The sequence below is a fragment of the Protopterus annectens genome, chromosome 3.part0 (genome assembly GCF_019279795.1).
Source record: "Protopterus annectens isolate FY-2018-M chromosome 3.part0, PAN1.0, whole genome shotgun sequence".
NCBI classification, from domain to species: Eukaryota; Metazoa; Chordata; order Ceratodontiformes; family Protopteridae; genus Protopterus; species Protopterus annectens.
The window spans coordinates 1,601,376,823-1,601,396,411 of NC_056731.1; the positions used below are offsets into that span (position 1 = coordinate 1,601,376,823).

At 39.2% G+C, this 19,589-nt stretch overlaps 1 protein-coding gene across 1 annotated transcript in view; it reads right to left on the reverse strand.

The window, feature by feature from the left end:
- The window catches only part of NIPAL2 (NIPA like domain containing 2), a 1,611,812-nt gene that overhangs the window by 682,289 nt on the left and 909,934 nt on the right, over window positions 1–19,589 (reverse strand). Inside the window, exon 5 of the mRNA XM_044065637.1 lies at window positions 11,038–11,159. Within this exon, the coding sequence (XP_043921572.1) occupies window positions 11,038–11,159 (122 nt within the window). The remainder of the gene's footprint in view (window positions 1–11,037; window positions 11,160–19,589) is intronic.

Below are 19,589 nucleotides of genomic sequence, written 5' to 3' on the forward strand. Positions count from 1 at the left end.
CCATACTGAGGAGGGCTTCGAGGGCGTGCATCTTGAGGTTTAGACTTCTGGCATTGAGCAGTATTACCCTTAGTTTTTCTCCATTTTTGTTTTCTAGGGCGGTAGGTTTATCATTTGAGCCTTGCCTAAAAAAGGCACTATGGGGGTGGCAAGAGCCTTTGCCAATATCCAGAAGCCCAGGGGTGACAGGTGCAAGCCGTCCCTTGCGAAGCAGCGTGGCTTGTCAAGCATGTCATCCCAGGCAGGCAGACATTGGATCCCCTTAGAATGACACCAGTAATTAAGCCAATTATTAAAGCTGATCATTTTGTCTCTGTATTGTGGCATCATTCTTGGTGAGGGTAGGATACTGCTCAGGGTCAGGGTCTATTACTGAGGTTAAGAAAATTTTGGGAGAAATACTCGGCTACCAAAAGGGAATATTACATATAACTGAGGACTGGAAAGTACAGTATTGCACACTTACCATAAATGTAGATGCTCAAGTGTATTCATTGTTGCAGTCTTGATTTGTGGGGTTAAATGTAGATGCTCAAGTGTATTCATTGTTCCAGTCCTGATTTGTAGGATTTCCTGCCATGGAAGCCCTTGGCCGGCCTGACTACAGACATCATTACATTTGGGTATAAAGGAAGTCAGCTGGTGCCATAACCTCAGTACTTTCTTTCCCCCAACAAGTAGGAGCCCCCCAAGTATGTCCTTGAAGTCAGAGGTCTGGACCTCTGGATTCCAGAATAATTGTGAAGAAGGAAGGGAGCCATCCTGACCCATAAGCCAAAGGAGAAGGAGGGAAGGAAAGAATACTGCAACAGTGAATACACTAGAACATCTACATTTATGATGAGGGTACACAACTGTACTATGTTCTTCGTGTCTCACTGCTGCAGTCCTAACCTGTGGAATGACTCCCAAAGCTGAAAAGGAGGGTGAATGAAAGGATTAAGAAGGGGTAAGGATGGCCTGCAAAATGGCAGTGGCAAGTACTGCTTTGGATGTGGAAAAAATAGGAAGATGGCAATGTTTGTTGAAAGTATGTACAAAGGACCAAGTAGTTGCTTTCAAAATGTCCTTAGTTGTCATCCCTTTAAGAAAGGCAGAACTAGTAGCAGTCACCCTAGTGGAATGTGTCCTTAGAGCATCAGAATGTTTCTTACAATGATGGCTGTAGCAAAATGAGATATATTGGGAGACCCATTTGGAAATAGATTGTTTAGAAACTGGTCTCCCCTCAGACATACTGGTAAAGGCCGCAAAATGTTAGTCTGACTTCCTGACATTCTTAGTTCTGTACAAGTAGTAACACAGGTGCCTATGGACTTCCAAAGAATAAAGAATCCTCTCTCTCCCTCCTTTTGAGGGTTAGGAAAGAATGTAGGCAAATGTATGGTCTGGTTTAAAGAAGTCTCTGTCACCACCTTGTGCATAAAGGAAGGGTTGGTTCTGAGAGACACACTGGGTGGAAAATGATAAATGGTTCCACACATATAAGGGCCTGAAGCTCTGACACCTTTCTAGCTGAGGTAATGGCTAGTAGGAAGGTGATCTTCCAGGCAAGGAATTTTATATCAGTTCAAAGGATGAGCTTTTCCAGAATGAAACGGTGGTCTCAAGGAGGAAAAGGAGTTTTTTCTGGGAGACCTAATGTTGATAACCCCTCCCAGAAACTGTTTCATGAAGGGATGTGAAAAGAGAGGAGACTGAGAAGGCAGATAGGCAGAAATAGCAGAAACGTGGATTTTTTATAGAGGAGTAGGAGAAGCTCTTTTCAAAAAGGTTGGATATGTACGACAGGATGAAAGGGATCTTAGCTTGACAAGGGATTTGTCCCTTTTGTCTCCACCAAAGAATAAATCTTTTGCATTTGGCAGAGTATGACTTCCTAGTGCTAGGCCTCCTGGCTTCTTTTAGAATGTCCAGGATCTGCTTGTAGAAGAGCAACCCCTTCCATGGGATCAAGGTATCATCCAAGCTGTCAATTTGAATGTGTTCAGGTTGGGGTGTATTATTGTGCCCCTATTCTGTGTTAGCAGGCCCACTCTCTGTAGCAGCTGACATTGATCCCTTTTGGTTATACTTAGCAACAGAGGGTACACTAGTGCTGTCTTGGCCAATCTGGAGCTATCAGAATTACCCTTGGCCTATCTTCCCTTATTTCCAGCAATACCTTAGGTAGCAGTGGTATTTGGGGAAGGTATAGGGGGAAGAGGCATGTGCAAAGAAGGAAAAAAACATCCGTCTTCCAGGCTGATTTCATTTTGTTCCTGCAACAAAATTTTCCAAGTGAGAGTTTTCTTTGGTAGCAAAAAGGGCTATCTTTGGCACACCACATTTTTCGGCTATGATGAGAAATATTTCCCGATGTAGCTGTCACTCATGGAGGCCGGACAGGCTCCTCCTGACATGATCTGCTAGTTGAATGGATTTTCCTGGTAGGTACTGTGCCATAGGGTGCAGCCCTACGGCATTTGCTGTTTCCGAAAGATCCATGGCTAGGTGGCATATGGGGTATGTATGGGTCCCCCCTCAGCTTATGTACCACATAACTATAGTATTGTCTCTGTCTTCACCAGGACTCCAGGATCCCATTTCTTTTGAAAGAGATCAGGTCTTTTAGGTTGGCAGAGTATGACTTCCTAGTGCTAGGTCTCCTGGCTTCTTTTAGAATGTCCAGGATCTGCTTGTAGTAGAGCAACCCCTTCCATGGGATCAAGGTATCATCCAAGCTGTCAATTTGAATGTTCTTTTAGGTTGATGTGTTTGTTTTTGAACTTGGATTCCCATTTGCCTCGAGTCTGAAAGTTGTTGTAGTGGGCTCCCAAGGCAATTTCTGATGCATCTGTTGTTAGAATTTGGCCCGAAGGGATGAACCTGACGGGAAGGCACAGATTGAGGGAGAATGCTTGGACCCACCACACAAACTCTTTCCTGGGGCAAGAAAGTTGTTTTATTCTGAAGGTGAGAGATCATGAATGCTGGCACTACACATTTTTGAGATACTACTGCAATTTTCTCAAACGCAGTCTGGCTATGGAGATCATGAGAATGCAAAAGACCATGTATCCCAGATCCCTGAGATACTCCCTGGCTTTGAGGTACTTTGTGGCCAAAAACATTTTGAAATACAAAGTTAGGAAGGTAAACTAGTCCAGAGGGAGGAAATCCCTCTGAAGAGCTGAGTCCAGTAAATCTCTCAAACACAGTCCTGTTGATCAGGTTTGTTTGAGAATTTTGGGTTCTGACAGTGAACCCCACTGAGGGCAGTACGTTTTTTTTAAAGCAGGTCTGCTTTGAATTTTTCTAGGCTTGTTGCCTGAATGAAGCAGTCATCTAAGTAAGGATAAATCTGAATTCCCTGTGTCCTGCAGAGCGCTATTGCCAGGGCTAGGCATTTCTTGAGGACTCTGGGTGCAGCAGACAAGCCAAAGGGCAGAGCACAGAATTAATGAGGCCTCATACCTGAAGTGTAAGAACCTCCTGTGATTCCTCTATGGGGATGTGGAAGTATGCAACTTTTAGAGCCATAGTTACCATGAAGGCATTGGGGGAAATCATGGGCAGTAAATTTTTGTAGAGTTAGCATTTTGAATTTTGGGACCTGTAAGAATTGGTTGAGCCTTGACATGTCTACAATTGGATTCCACATACCTTCTTTTCTAGGGATTAGGAAATGTCTGGAGTAAAACCTTTTTCCTTGTAAGAAGTTTGGTACAGGTTCTGCAGAGCCTTGAGAGCACAGAAGCTCTATTTGGCTTAAGGTTTGGAGGAATATATGGGAAATCTGAGTGAATCAAGGGTTGTTTGAACTCGAGTTTGTACCCTCTTTGAAGATATTTAACACTCACAGATCTCTGGGTAATGAAAGCCCAGTTCCTGTGGAATAGGGACAGTCTCCTCCCAGCCTGGGGGAGACAGAGGGATAGGGAATGTGGGAAACGGGAAAGGGAGTGCCATGGAAGAGTCATGACAGTTTTATGCTAGGTTCCTGGGGTCAGAATTTCACAGGCTTATTAGGGTCTGTCTGCCACTGTCTAGGCCAGTGGTGCATTGGCTCCTTTCCCTAAGAGGTCTCCTTTGCATAGGCTTGAACTGGGGTTGGTTGGGTACTTCCAGCTGAAACAAGGAGGTTGGACCTGAAGGAAGTCCCTGACTGTTTGCATGGACTTGGTCTTTTCCTCCTATTTCTTAATGACAGCCTCAGCCTTAGGACCAAAAAGAAAACCTTTGTCTAAGGCAGTATCCAGAAGACTGGATTTAGCAAGCTCAGGAAGGGACTACTCCCTTAGCCAGGCATATCTTCTAATGACAGATCCTGTGGCTGCTGCCCTACTGGATAGGCTTCCAAGGCATCATAGCCACAGTGCAGTGAGTGTTTAGAAATCTGAGAGGAGGAGTTGCATAGATCCATTAATTCCTTTTGAGAGAGTCTTAGTTTAAATCCCCATCAGTTTCATCTGGTCAAGAATAGTTTCCTAGTACATCACCGTATGAAATTGGCAGTTCAAAACCCTCATGACAAGGGCAGCAGAGGTGTAGACTTTCTTTCCAAACCTAAGACTCTACTATCCTATCCTTGTTTGTTGGCAAAGTATTTTTGGAAGAGCTAGCTTTTGCTCCCTTAGGGCCTTGAGTCACTAGTTCAGGATCTGCCACAGGGTTGTTAAAGTGTTTGTGGGATTCTAGAGCCCTGCAAAAATCTATCAGGTTTTCAAGGGGCAGGGGGATGACAGTATGGTTGTAAAGAATCATCCACAAAGACATCTACCACCTCTAAGACTGGAGGAAAGGCAAGGGGTTTATGCTCAGGCAGATTTAGGAATTCTCTAATCCTTTTCTTGGATTGGGGGTAGTCCTGAACTTCCCATCTGAAGTGCTCCCTTAGGGTATGCAATATTTTTCCAAGGAAATATCTTCAGGGGGGCTGAGGCAAGGTTCTCCTTGGAGTCAGAATCCCCATAGGAAACAATAGATGCACTCTCCTCAAATGTGGATTCATCAAGATCAAAATCATCCTCTGGTCAAAAAAGTCAGCAAACTCCTGTAGTGGGGTATCCCTCTTTCTTTTACCAGGGGATGCTTCAGGGAGAGGGAGGCATCTGGATCTGACCATGTAAATCAAATCATCAGCAAACTCCTATGGTGGGGTATCCCTCTTTCTTTTATTAGGGGAGAGGGAAGCATCTGGATCTGACCAAGGAAATCAAATCCTCAGCCAGCCTCACTAGGTCTTGTTGGTAGGCCAAGGCTGAGGCAGACAGGGTGTATATTTTTTGTGAGCAGCCTTAGGTTTAGGTCTAAGGCTGACCTCTGCACTAGTACCTGGATGAACAATCGACTCCCAAAAGCAGTAGGCTGAGGTGATTGCCTGATGATGCAAAGAGCCATCTGTTTTACAGAGGTCATCAAAAGCCACAGCCTGCACAGCGGCCCTGGACCTAACCAAAACTAAGTCCCTCAGCTTATAAGGAAGTAGAGGGACATGGAGGCATACTGGATTCTGAACAGGTCTTGAAAGAGACCTGTGTTAACACCTCAGTCATAGAAGGGGGCTGCAAAAGGGCCTCACCTTCCTTAATTTCAAGTCTTGGAGGACGGGCCAACAGTGAATGAGCACTGTCTGAGGTCCTAAATCTGAAGTTCTTTTTCTGCCTAGGGAGAATTACTTCAGTTTGGCCAGTGGACAACATGGTATGCAAATGCCCTGATGAGTCACTGAAATGTTTAGCTAGAATTTCAGATGTATGTTTGATAATTCTGCTATTAAAGCAAGCACAAAACCAACAGTTACAAATGTCATGTTCAGGACCCAAACAAGTCACACAAAAAGAATGAAAGTCCCTGTGTGGTATCAACAAGCCACAGCAGAGACAGTTATTAGCTTACTCTGACAGTCAAAAAGCACATGAAAAGTTCCCCAATGTGGTACTTCACTTTAGACATCATCTTTGTCTGGAGCAGACTGATCGATGCACTGACTAGCAATCTGCTTTGGGTTCCAATGGCAAGAAAGAACTGAGGTTACAGTGCAGCTGACTCCCTTTTGTACTCAAATGTAGTGATGTCGGACAGGGTGTCCATCAGCTTCAGGAGGGGGGAAAATATTCTCTGGTAGTCAGACAGCCAATGGCTTCCACAGTGGGAAATCTCACAAGTCAGGACTGCAGCAGTAAAACACAAACATCTTGCTTTGCAAAAGTGAGGTTATACACTAGAGAGTACTCTTGTCAGAAATACTGGGTGAGGAAATGGGTGCAGCTAATTTATTTATTTTCACTTGGGATACAGGATCTGAACAGCCTAGACATAGTAAGGCCCTGTTAAGTTTAATTCTGGTGGCTGCCCAAAAAGCAATTACTTGACAATGGAAATCAAAAGTATAAAGCAACTGTATTTCAAGTACTGAATATTGTATCAGAGATAACAGAACTGGAAGTAGGATTTTTAGAAAAGGGTAGGAGCAAATTACATTGGGAAAAAATAGGAAACTGTGGGAACAGTGCATGCAGACTGTTTAGAATGAGGAGTGAGGTTTAGGGGAGGGCAGGAATTTATCAATTTATGGAATGTTAGATTGATAAATATACAAGAGTATACATATATATATATATATATATATATATGAATATGATGTTTGCAACTGAGAATATATTAATATGGTTTGTTTTCTTTTGTACAAATGTGTTTAACCATGTCTTAAGTGATAATTTAAAAAAAAACATATCCACAGCTTCCATTTTTCAGAAAGGCTCCTACAAATGTTTAAAACCGCTAAGAGTTGTAATGAAAAACTGAAAGGAAAGTGATGTAATACCCTGATGGTCAACTGTCATGAAAAATGAAACAAATGAATGTGACTGCATTAACATATATGAATGAATCTATTTATCTATATACGTACATGCACATACACACACACACACACATATATATATATATATATACACACACAGATATGTAGATATTCTGACTCAACTTCATTACAACTATCAGTGGCTTCACATCTTTGTGAAAAGGAAAATAGTGTTTATTTCAAGTCAAAATAAAATAAAGGTCTTTTTGGTTAAAAGTATAAAAACTGCAAAAGCAAATGTTTTACTCAGTTTTTCACTAAGACTAAGAGAACTGAAAACATGGTTTTCTGTTGTCAAACAAAGTGAAAGTGCACCAAAAATGTTTCCTAATCTGACACTGTTGCAACTAACGAATAAAGATTACAAACAATCAGGTGTAACGAAGTAAAAAGGCTACATTCTTCATACTTGACACCATGACACTTTACCAGAAACTAACATATTTCAAGGGATCACATAACACAGCAATCCCATTTTATTTTTATTTATTTGACATTTGTTGACTGGGTTAGTCTGACTGGGTCAAAGCCCTTTTTCAGTGGAAGCCTAGGTAGAAAAGCTCCACAAGTAATTACAAACAAAAATATACAGTAGTAAATATAGTGACACAGTAAGATATAAAAAGTACACTAGTAAATATAGTGATACAGTAAGATATAAAAAGCAAAAAGTACACTAGTAAATATAGTGATACAGTAAGATATAAAAAGTACACTAGTAAATATAGTGATACAGTAAGATATAAAAAGTACACTAGTAAATATAGTGATACAGTAAGATATAAAAAACAAAAAGCACACTAGTAAGTATAGTGATACAGTAAGATATAAAAAGCACACTAGTAAATATAGTGATACAGTAAGATATAAAAAGCAAAAAGTACACTAGTAAATATAGTGATACAGTAAGATATAAAAAGCAAAAAGCACACTAGTAAATATAGTGATACAGTAAGATATAAAAAGTACACTAGTAAATATAGTGATACAGTAATATATAAAAAACAAAAAGCACACTAGTAAGTATAGTGATACAGTAAGATATGAAAAGCACACTAGTAAATATAGTGATACAGTAAGATATAAAAAGTAAAAAGCGCACTAGTAAATATAGTGATACAGTAAGATATAAAAAGCAAAAAGCACACTAGTAAATATAGTGATACAGTAAGATATAAAAAGCACACTAGTAAATATAGTGATACAGTAAGATATAAAAAACAAAAAGCATACTAGTAAGTATAGTGATACAGTAAGATATAAAAAGCGCACTAGTAAATATAGTGATACAGTAAGATATAAAAAGTAAAAAGCACACTAGTAAATATAGTGATACAGTAAGATATAAAAAGCAAAAAACACACTAGTAAATATAGTGATACAGTAAGATATAAAAAGCACACTAGTAAATATAGTGATACAGTAAGATATAAAAAGCAAAAAGCACACTAGTAAATATAGTGATACAGTAAGATATAAAAAGCAAAAAGCACACTAGTAAATATAGTGATACAGTAAGATATTAAAAGCAAAAAGCACACTAGTAAATATAGTGATTCAGTAAGATATAAGAAGCATTAAGATATAAAAAGCTAAAAGCACATCACGATGTTCATTATTTACATAGAGAAATTATATACAAATTTAACCCACTGAATCAAGCAGTATAACCTCCATAACTGTGGGTCAATTACATGCATGAGGAATACCCTAACAAGAATAGGGATGGCAGACATGAAGTTTACTTCAGTTGAACTCAGACTGGAGTAAGTTACAAATTTCATTAAAGAGGTAGTATCAGAAATGTTGAAGTACAGCCAAAGAGTAGCCATGAGAGGAAGTAAGGGGGTTGTTGAGGGTGAAGGTGAGAGTTGCAGGTGGAAGAGTCATGGAGGGTAATTACAGTGACAGATCCAAGTACTGTTTAGAAAGTTTGTGGTAGCAGTCAAATTTTTGTGGGTGCTTAATATTCCTGATATTTACAGGAAGTTTATTCCAAGACTGAGCAGGGGAGTAGATTTATAGGTTTTGTCCTATTTTGCTTTTGGGTTTGTAGATCTGGAGGAGGTTTTGTTCAGAGCTTCGGAGACCCCGGAGGCAAGATCAGGACAGGAGGAGGGCTGGTGCAGAATAGCATATGTATGATTTGAAGCTGAGAGAGAAGCAGTTGATGTGGAAATTCTAGCCAGTTTAGGCTTTTAAGGGAAAGACAGCTGTGAGAGAGGTAAGATCAGAAGTTAACTGTTCAGTTTTGTTGTATGTGGATTCTAATTTTGACAGGAGAGTGGTCTGAAGGTTAGTGAATACTTGTGAGCCATAGAATAGGCTTGGAAGGAGGTATGCATGAGATAGAGATTTTTTGATCTTGTGGAGAGAAATTTTTTGCTTCTGTACAGAAGTTCTAGATTTTGGTGGGTTTTCCTGCTGTTGTTGGAGACATGCAGATCAAATCTGAGTTGGTCATCAGTGAAGACTCCCAGAAGTTTTGTGTGATGGGTGTATTATTAAGGGAAGAAATAGAGAAAGAGGACTTCAGATGGTTCACCGTTTTGGGAGTGAAAAGCAGGAGTTTAGTTTTTTTTTGGATTTAAAATTAGTTGATTTGTGGTGATCCAGTTTTCTATTGATAAAAAGGATTGTTGGGTGAGAGTGTACAGGTCTGAGAGGGAGTCTGCTATGGTGATGACGGTGGAGTCATCTGCATAACGCATGAGAGAAGACTGGGAACAGGATGTAAACAGTTTATTGGTAAAAATGTTAAATAGTAATAGGCCAAGGACAGATCCTTGCATTAACACCCATGTTAACAGGTAGGGCAGGGGATGTAGTAGAGAACCATTTTAAGATTAAAGTCGATCAGAGAGGTAACTAGTAAACCAAGAGACAGTTGAAGAAGATGACTTAAGTTCAGAGAGTTTGGTTAGAAGCTGAGGGTGGAATACAGTGTTGAATGCTTTTGAGAGGGCAGGAAATAGGCAAGAGATGAGCTTATTGTCTCTGGCATGGGAAATGGTGTTTAAGAAGGATATGAGGACTGTGAAGGTGCTGTGTTTTGGGCAAAAGCCATATTGTGTGGGGTCAAGTAAGTTTTCATGTAGGAGGTAGTGGAGGATTTGCTTGTGAAAACATTTCTCTAAAACTTTGGAAAGAGAGGGATAGAATATTGATTGGCCTAAAGCTGGCAAGTTCAGAGGAGTTACCTCCTTTATGTATGGGTATAGTATAGAATAATCGTTTCCAGATAGTGGGAACTTTAGATTCAGTGATGGCGTGGTTAATGAGTATGGTGAAGGGGAGGGAAAGATAGTCAGCTGCCTTCAGAAGCAAGGATTTAATACAGTTGGCAGAGTTAGTTTTCAGAGAAGAGGCCTGAGAGTGGTAAGGTGATGCTGGAGGTCCAGGAGAGATATTAACATTGGCACCAGAGTTGGTTTGGAAAGTTTGCGGATGGTGTCATTGAAGTATTAGTTGAAGTTAGATGCTATTTCTTGAGGAATATGTTGTTAACAGTAGCTCTCTTACAGGGGCATACACACCAGTCATACATTGCTACAAATATCAAAGGGTAAATAAATAACATTCTGACTGCACTTAGCATGGTATGCCTAGTGATCTTCTTTGTGAAAGTCCAGCATACTCCAGCTGAAAAAGGAAGGTATCAAAGATGGGGGCAGGAAATAGCACAGCATTTCATGGAGAAAAAAACATGATACTTTTTATTTACGTTAATTATTTATAATCTGAACTTTACAATATTACTGTCACACAAAGATAACAGATTTAAGGAGCAAAAACATATTAAAAAATAAGTGAGACTACACCCAAAATGTGCTTTGGTCATGTTGCTTCCTTGAGAACTGAAGCCAAGATTAGGCATCTTCAAGCCACTCTTCTGCAATCTAGAGATCATGTTAACCCCCCCCCCCCACACACACACACAGCTGTAGCAACCAATGCATTTCTAAGGCACATCAACATTTTAGCAAACTTGTTATGTAATATTTGCTGGAGAAAAGCTTTGTGGCATGACATGATTATATCTACACCTGGTCATAACTAGTTTGTAAACTTTCTGCATATCAAAAATTCAGAATTTTATTATAACAGACCTACATTACTTAAGTTTACAGAGACTTAATGCTGGATAATATAATAATGAAATGCACAACTTCTAGTGCAATATTTCTTACCAGATATATGAGGAATTGCCAGCTAACAAAATACTTTTGTACTTTCACTGCTGTGACCTCCTGGGAAACGCGAGGAGCAAAAGTTACCAATAGATAAGTCCCAGCTGTTGCTAAGGTGGCACCTGGAAGGTAAAAAAAATGCAAACCGATATAAATGGCACACACAAACAAGGAGGATACGCAAGCAATTTTAAACAATTTTCTTTCAGTGACAGAAACACAGACCAAACTACTGCCATTTGCTACAAAAGTTAGCCCATCCTCAGCTATTCTGCAGGCTCTTATATAGCTAGGGTGCTAGATTTCATGTAAAGAAAAGCCATCCTGACTAAAATCTGAAAAGTTATAGGGGGAGGAGTAAAAAGTTAAAATATTAATTTGTGGCCAACATGTCTACTTCCTTTTCCATGCCATGTAGCTAGCAACAGAATTAATCAGAAGATGTTTTCTAAAGCATAATGCTTGTCTTGGCAAACTGCATCTGGTCCTTGACAGCACCTCCGTGCATAGGTACCCTCGAAATGCATGAAATAATTACTTATTTGAGCAGCAACAATAGCTTCAGTATCTTCAGAAAAAACATAGAATTTTCCTGATTTCCTGCAGACTCAGATGCTTAAAGCCTCTCTGAATGATCAAACAGCAGCCCCACTACCTTTCTTTCTGTGCATATCCAGTCCTGAAGGACACCTGTATTTACTGGTGCTAAGCTCTATATGAAACACTAATAGCATGCCAGTGACACTGTCTCTCTTCTATGATCTGTAAATACACTTCTTTGGATAGTTTAAATGTTCTAGGTGTGTGTGTGTGTGTGTGTGTATGTGGGGGGAGTCCCTCTATGTGGGCTATAAATACACTTCTTTGGATAGGTTGAAATGTTCTGACTGGTGATCCCACTTTCGTGTGTGTGTGGGGGGGGTCTCTCCACCTCTATGTGGGTTGCAAATACAATTCTTTGGAAACGTTTACATGTTCTGTTTGGTGGTGCCACTTTACAAGACTGCCACTCTGTGATAAGTAAATGAAAGTTACACACTTGCTAAAATAATAGAGCTTTAAGATGACAGTCTTTGGTTATCTTTAGAACTCATACTGCAGCCTTGAAGTCTACTTGGTAGATACATTTTCAAGTTTCTTGAAACCCTCCTCTTAAAGTCCTGAATCAGTATCATAAACTCAAGTTCTCATTTACAGAACTGAACACAGGGAAGAATAAAAGGCAAAGCAAAGAGAAGAGGCCTCCTGACAAGGCAGATGACAGAGAATGGAGGGAGGATATGTTGATGATCACGAAACAACTTCTTACAGATCTGTTTTTACAGTGAGTACATAACTTATTTCAGATATGAACTGGCCCACATTAAGTAACTTCTGGGGCATGGAAACTTTATAATGGATGACAGTAGCCCTGACCTAGACCTGAAAATGTCCATCCTATGATGCCTTGAAAATGTGGTCATCGAAGAAAAGGTTGCAGCTGTACAAGTGTGAACACTATCAGCTTTACAGAAAAAAAAAAGACACCAGAGGCAGCTGCTGTGCTACTGAAATGAGTTCTGGGAGTTGTACATAAATACTTCCCATATTTCCAGAGGCAGAATTCAGTGCAATTTGCTAACCATTTAGAAAAGGTGACCTCAGAAACATTCAAGTCTAGGTTTAGCAAGGAATAGAAAAAAACTGGCTATCCTTGCAAAAAGATTTAGTTTTGTCGACAAAGTCTGAATTCCCTATAGGTATCTGTGTAAGGAAAGAAATATTCACCACAAAGAGAATAGTCAAGAAATATTTTGGCAAATGTATGGGCCAATTCAAAATTTAATTCTGTAACAATCTTTGACATGAAAGATGAGTTTTATTTGGATCTCTGTTGTAATTCTGGGACTCATAAATCAGAATCCAAAATTATACAAAAATACAGGAGAACACTGAATATCAAGCAGTGTTGTTGTCCTTGAAAATTGTTTTCTGTAGGTGGGCAACAGGTGGCAAACCCCTCCTACCCCTAAACTTATGCATAACTCTAAGATCACCCCATGTCTGAGGCAGTGAGCTCAGACTTTGTATATGTAAGCCAACATTTTCTTTCATTCAGTCTCACTACTCTGTGCTTCTGTGACTTGCAAATAAGTAGTCTTGGGATACCAAATGGTTACCATTTTGAAGTTCCACTCTTTCTTTGTGGAAAGCTATGCTGATAAACTTGGCAGAAATGGTCTGCGACTTAGAAATCCTTTTTGGTAAGATTAAAAGTCACTAGAAAACAAATGTTCTAAGACAACAAAACCAGCAATCTCAAAGGCTGGAACAGTTACCATTATAAGCATAAAGTAAATATCTTGGAGAGACCGGATTTCAAATAGAAGACCTATGGTCAAAAACCACCACATGAGAATGCTTTACAGACTTGAACTAAAGTAGCAGAAGTGGAGTCAGACCTATCAAGCAAACAGAGACATCTTGACAAAGTAAGTAACCAACAAGAAATCCACACAGGCTGGAACAAATTCCACTGGAACGTTGATAGAGACAAGATTTATTAGTTTAAGCACTTTCATCAGTGTGTATCACAGAATTCTTCAGAAACCAATAAAAAATCATTCCCTCATTTAAATATCCATTCAAAAACACTATCATGTGACCTAAACAACAGACAGGCAATCTAATTTGACAAAATCTAATATCCACAAACATTTAAACAACCTTTTTAAACGTATAAATATTCCTAAATATAAATCCCAAAGTAAAAAACCTCTGAAACAAATATAAAAAGGCTAAATATAAGTCACAATAAAAGCAAAGCTTTAAAACACTTGCAGTGGACACACACTCATTGAGACCAGGGTACACAGGTATTTAACTGGATCTGCCATCAGAGTTCTTTTAATTCAATAAAGTCATTCCAAGGACCAACTCATATTTTTAACTACAATATCCAAACCCATAAAACCAAAATAATGTCCAGGGTTATTGAGCACATGTTTTGCCAAAGCATTATTGGTATTATTTTTCCTTATATCCAAGACATGCTCATATATCCTTTCCCTAAGCTTTCTCTGGGTTTTACCCACATAAAAACATGAACATGGGGCCAAATAAATAATTTGCACCGAGTTACAATTACAGAAAAAATTAATGCAAACCTGCAAATCATTAACAATTTTATCCTGTACCATAATGTATATGCATTATTTGCAAAAAACACATCTGTATGTCCCACTTTTCCTGCTAGTGTCTGGTACATATTCTTGGTTACCTAATTCTTGGAACGCTAAGAGTTCTACCGTTTTTGTAAACCATCCTTAGTAAAATGTACGAGTGCATCCAAAAATCCATCAAAGCAGGAAAAATATTCCAATTTTTCTTCAAAATTTCATAAATGTGGGAACGGTCAGTTGTGTAAGTGGTAACAAAAGCAAGTGAAAATTATTTTTGGTTAGACCTACCTAATGGCCCAAACCCCACTCTCCCATCGATATTGGCCATATGTAAAGGTACATATTGCCCATTAATTCTTTTTTGTTCAACTTCTTGATAAATTCCTTGTATCATACTCAGCAGGTAACCTGTAGACGTTAACATGTCGATCAGAATTTCAGCTTCCTTCCTAAAAGTATCATCCTTGGTAACCATTCTAGTAACCGGCTATCCTTGCAAAAAGACTTAGTTTTGTCCACAAAGTCTGAAATCCCTATAGGTATCTGTATAAGGAAAGAAATATTTACGACAAAGAGAATAGTCAAGAAATATTTTGGCAAATGTATGTGCTAATTCAAAATCTGATTCTGTAACAATCTTTGACATGAAGGATGAGTTTTGTTTGGGTCTCTGTTGTAATTCTGAGACTCATAAGTCTGAATCCAAAATTAGACAGAAATACAGCAGAACACTGAATATCGAGCAGTGGTGTTGTCCTTGAAAATAGTTTTCTGTAGGTGGGCAACAGGTGGCAAACCCCTCATACTTATACATAACAACTCTGAGATCACCCCATGTCTGAGGCAGTGAGCTCAGACTTTATATATGTACGCCAACATTTTCTTTCATTCAGTCTCACTACTCTGTGCTTCTGGGACTCGCAATACGCAGTACTGGAATACCAAATGGTTACCATTTTGAAGTTCCACTCTTTCTTTGTGGAAAGCTATGTTGAGAAGCTTGGCAGAAATGGTCTGTGACTCAGAAATCATTTTTTGGCAGAATTAAAAGTCACTAGAAAACAAGTATTTTAAGATAACAGAACCAGCAATCTCAAAGGCTGGAACAGTTACCATTATAAGCATAACATAAATATCCCGAAGAGAGAGAGGATTTCAAATAGAGCACTTATGGTCAAAAACCACCACATAAGAATGCTTTACAGACTTAAACTGAAGTAGGAGAAGTGGAGTCAGACATATCAACCAAACAGACTTCAACAGATGAGCAGCTGAGAGCAGAGTCAAGAGTTTCAGAAAACGGGAAAGAAATGAAGGCTGGGAAAGGGTCTTTCCCTTTGTTGTTGAATCAAATAAAAAAACTGACCAATTTATTTTTATTTAACACCTTTACTGAATTATCACGCAAGACAAAGGTAAACATACATTTGTATAGAAGAAAACAGACATATTCCTTTTTACAAAAATTATATATCACATATATTCTTTTGCATGGTTTACTATGGTATGGTTGAATGAGGTTCGGTCAAATGATGACAAATCCGAAAAAGAATGTTGAATACCACATATTTGGAAGGGCAGAATGTCGAAAATGGTAAGTACGAAGAAGCTTGTTCGACATTTTCGGCATTCCTCAATTCTGGCCATGATCCTATGTTGACACAAAAAGAAAACACTGCATCATTGAAGCACACTGCAGTGGGGATAAGGAAATATACCCGTTTCCCCACTACAGTGCAATCTTGGAGTTATTATATATAAGTAGCAGGGGTGTGGGGGGGGGGCGCAGCAAAACTGCTTCTTTGTAGTGGTTTGTTTTGCGTACATAGCATTCTATTTGTACCCTTTCCTGCAGCTGTCAATACATTGACATGTTGAAGACTTGAACAGGTTATGGGTTAATTCTTGTAATCTGTTTTATTTAACTATATTCCATCCATCCAGGTGTAGGGTAGATGTTTTTTCCACTCTTCTATTAACGTAGCCATGATGTATCCTATGTGATTGCATACATCAGTACGCCGTGATGCAACTGATCAACTGCAGTCTGTCATTCGCTTATTCTGGTTCAATGAATCTGGGATCAAGGTTTTATTCCTTGGAAACAATGACTTCAACCATGCTACGTTCATAGCAATGCCATTCGAGTAAGTCATAGTAAACCCTTTTGCATATCTATCATTGATTCAATAGGACATAACTGATCAAATCTGATTCCAAATCCAAAACATTATTCTGCATGTTATTGCTCCCACAATTTTCATTTATCTATATAATTTGCTCCTACCCTTTTCTAAAGACCCCACTTCCAGTTCTTTTGTCTGTGTTACAATACTATGTACTTCAAATACAGTTGGTTTAGACTTTCATTTCCATTTTCTAGTAACTGCATTTTGACAGACACCAGAATTAAACATAACAAGGCCTTATATCTATGCAATTCAGATCCTGTAGCCCAGCTCAAAAATTAATTTCCTTAGTTACACTCATTTGCTCATGCAAATGCTTCCAAACAAAATGTCTCAAGTCTTCTAGACTTTGTTGAATATTTTGGAGCCATACATTATCCTCCCATTGTTTGCTTGTGAAATGCCTATCCAATGTCTCTTCCCAATATTTTCTAACTTTTCTGATTGATTTGTATAGTTATAGTGCAATATGTTATATGCCCTACTAATTATCCTTTTTAAACAGCAGTTTCTGTTCTAGATTCACTTAAAAACTCTACCAGTGCCGGTGGTTAACCTAGGATTTCCCTATCCCTTTCTCTTTGCCTGCACTTTGCTATCAATACCTGGATAGGGAAGGCGGTCTCTAGCCCACAGTCCAAATGTCTTCTTCCCATTCTATTACCTTTTCCTCTCCAGATATTTGGTCCCAATACCTTGGTTCTTTTTCAGTTTTCTCCAGCAAATTCCAACCCCTTCGTCTATTCTCTGTAACCCTAACTGCAGTCATCCCTATCAGCAAGATCACCTTTCTCCATTCTCATGTTGGCTTAGTTCTTAGAATACTTTCTGCTACTTCATGAATATTATATTAGGAATGATGATTATTCTCATTAAGGATCAGCATCCAGAATTCCATTCTCTCCTTTTTTCTTGAATTTCCCGCCCATTTAATAATCGTCTCATTTTAACTTAGAAGTATAGCTTTCTGCTTGTGTTATGTATATGAGCCTTAACTGTGCAGCTCTAAAATAGCCAATCAAATCAGGTAATCCTAATCCTTGTTCTATTGGAATGACTCTTGCCCTTTCGTCCTTCCAGATAAAAATAGTTCAACTCTACTAATTACTGTCCTTAACTTCTCCTCTGGTTGACAAAAATATGCCTGACTTGTATATAAAACTAAAAGGACTAAAAACATTTTACTGCTTATATCTTGCTATCCATAAACAAGAGCTCCCAGTTTCTCAGTTTTTTTTGTCTTTAGACTTTTCCTATGTATCCTTATTTGCCATAATAGAATCTTTTTTAATCCATACTCCTAAATACTAACTTTATCATGTCCCCATAAATATGGGCATTGCTGGACTAAATGTGTGAGTACATTGTTGACAGCTACAGCCTTTGTTTTATCTTTGTTAATTTTATATCCCAAAAAGACTTGAAACTGTCACAAGATGTTTCGCAATACTGAAATCTCTTTTTTTCTGGAGATATAAAACTAACCAAGATAAAACAAAGGCTATATCACAAAAAGTCTTCAAACAGTCTCAAGATGTTCCACAACAGCAAGATGTCTTTCTGGTTTTATCAGGTACAAAATAATATGTGCAAATAAACCCAACTTTTCTTGATTACCATACCAGTTACATCTTTGAAATTCTGAGTACCTTATTTTCTTTGCCAATGGCTCATGAGAAAATTTGTTTTGGTAAATCTCATGGGTTGAGGGTCCTAGAGAAAGGAAATGATGGAATCCGCCCTGTCCAAGAAGGCAAATATTTTTAACAACCAGGTCAAGTAAAACCAGAAAGCAATCTTTAGCTATGTCGGCAACCTCAAAGGCAATACACAATTGTGTGCAGAGCTCACCGAGTGTAAATGGAGCCACCTATACTGAGCCAGAAGATATAGCAAACCTGCTGGCTGATAAATTCAGCTCCAACTTTACTCCTCTCTCCTCCTTAACCTTCCCTCATGAAATATCATCAAATATAACTCCCCCCTACTATCACTAGGGAACAGGTCCTTAATGCTTTAAGAATACTGCATCAATGGGCACAGACAATATCCCAGGATGCCTTCTAAATAGCATGAAACATGACCTATCAGGGACTCTGGGATTACTATTTAATTGTAGCCTCCAAACAGACTTCATGCCTTATGAATGAAGAAAGTCAACAGTTAGCCCTCTGCACAAAGGTGGGCCATCTACAGACCCGTAAGTCTCACTAGTCTTACATGTAAAGCCATGGAAATAATTATGGAGATGATCAATAGAGATATAGTAAACCTCTAGACACTGGACCCAACCCAGTTTGGTTTCGTAAAGGGCAGATCATGCCTACTCAACCTGGTGGACTTCTTTGAGAAGGTCACCATAGCAATGGATGAGGGCAAAATGGTTCACACTGCCTACCTTGACCTGGCCAAGGCATTTGACACAATACCCCATTTGGGCATTGTTGACAAATGCAAGAGGTTAGGTACAAACCCATATGTCACCCAGTGGAAAGCCAAAGAGTCCACCTCTACACAGAGGCCAGTCATAGGTGGAGTCCCTCAGGGATCAGTCCTTGGACTGGTCCTTTTTGGCATTTACTTCTCAGAAGTCAAGGCCAATGTCAGTGGTCTCTGGCTGACTAAATTTGCAGATGATTGCAAATTAGGAGCAGTCATTTAATCTTACACTGATCCAAATGTTCTCCAGGAGGGGCTGACACACACAAACTGGTGTCAGAGTCATGGACTAAAACTAAATGCCAAGAAATGCATAATAGTATCCTTTGGAAATTCATCCATCCCTGGTAACTATCATATTGACAACACACCCTGTAGAGAGGAGCCAGTAGTCAGGGACTTAGGGACAAATATAGATAGTAATCTAGCCTTTGATCATCATGTGTCTACAGTGGTGAGGAAATCATTCTGTGTTGCACAACACAAATAAAGGTATGGCATCCAAGTCCAAGGAAGTCATTGCTCTACTGTATTAGGCATTCATCAGACATATCGAGTACAACATCCCCTTTGGTATGTGCCTAACGAGGCATATCCAACAACTGGAATGTCCACAGAAGTTCCTCCCTAAAAGAATATAGAGCATAAGTAATATGTCCTATGCAGACTGCCTCAAGGCCCTATCCCTGTATTCTGTTCTCCTACAGGCTTTTGAGAGGAGATCTATGCCTGACATACAGGGCACTGTCAGACCCCACTCAGA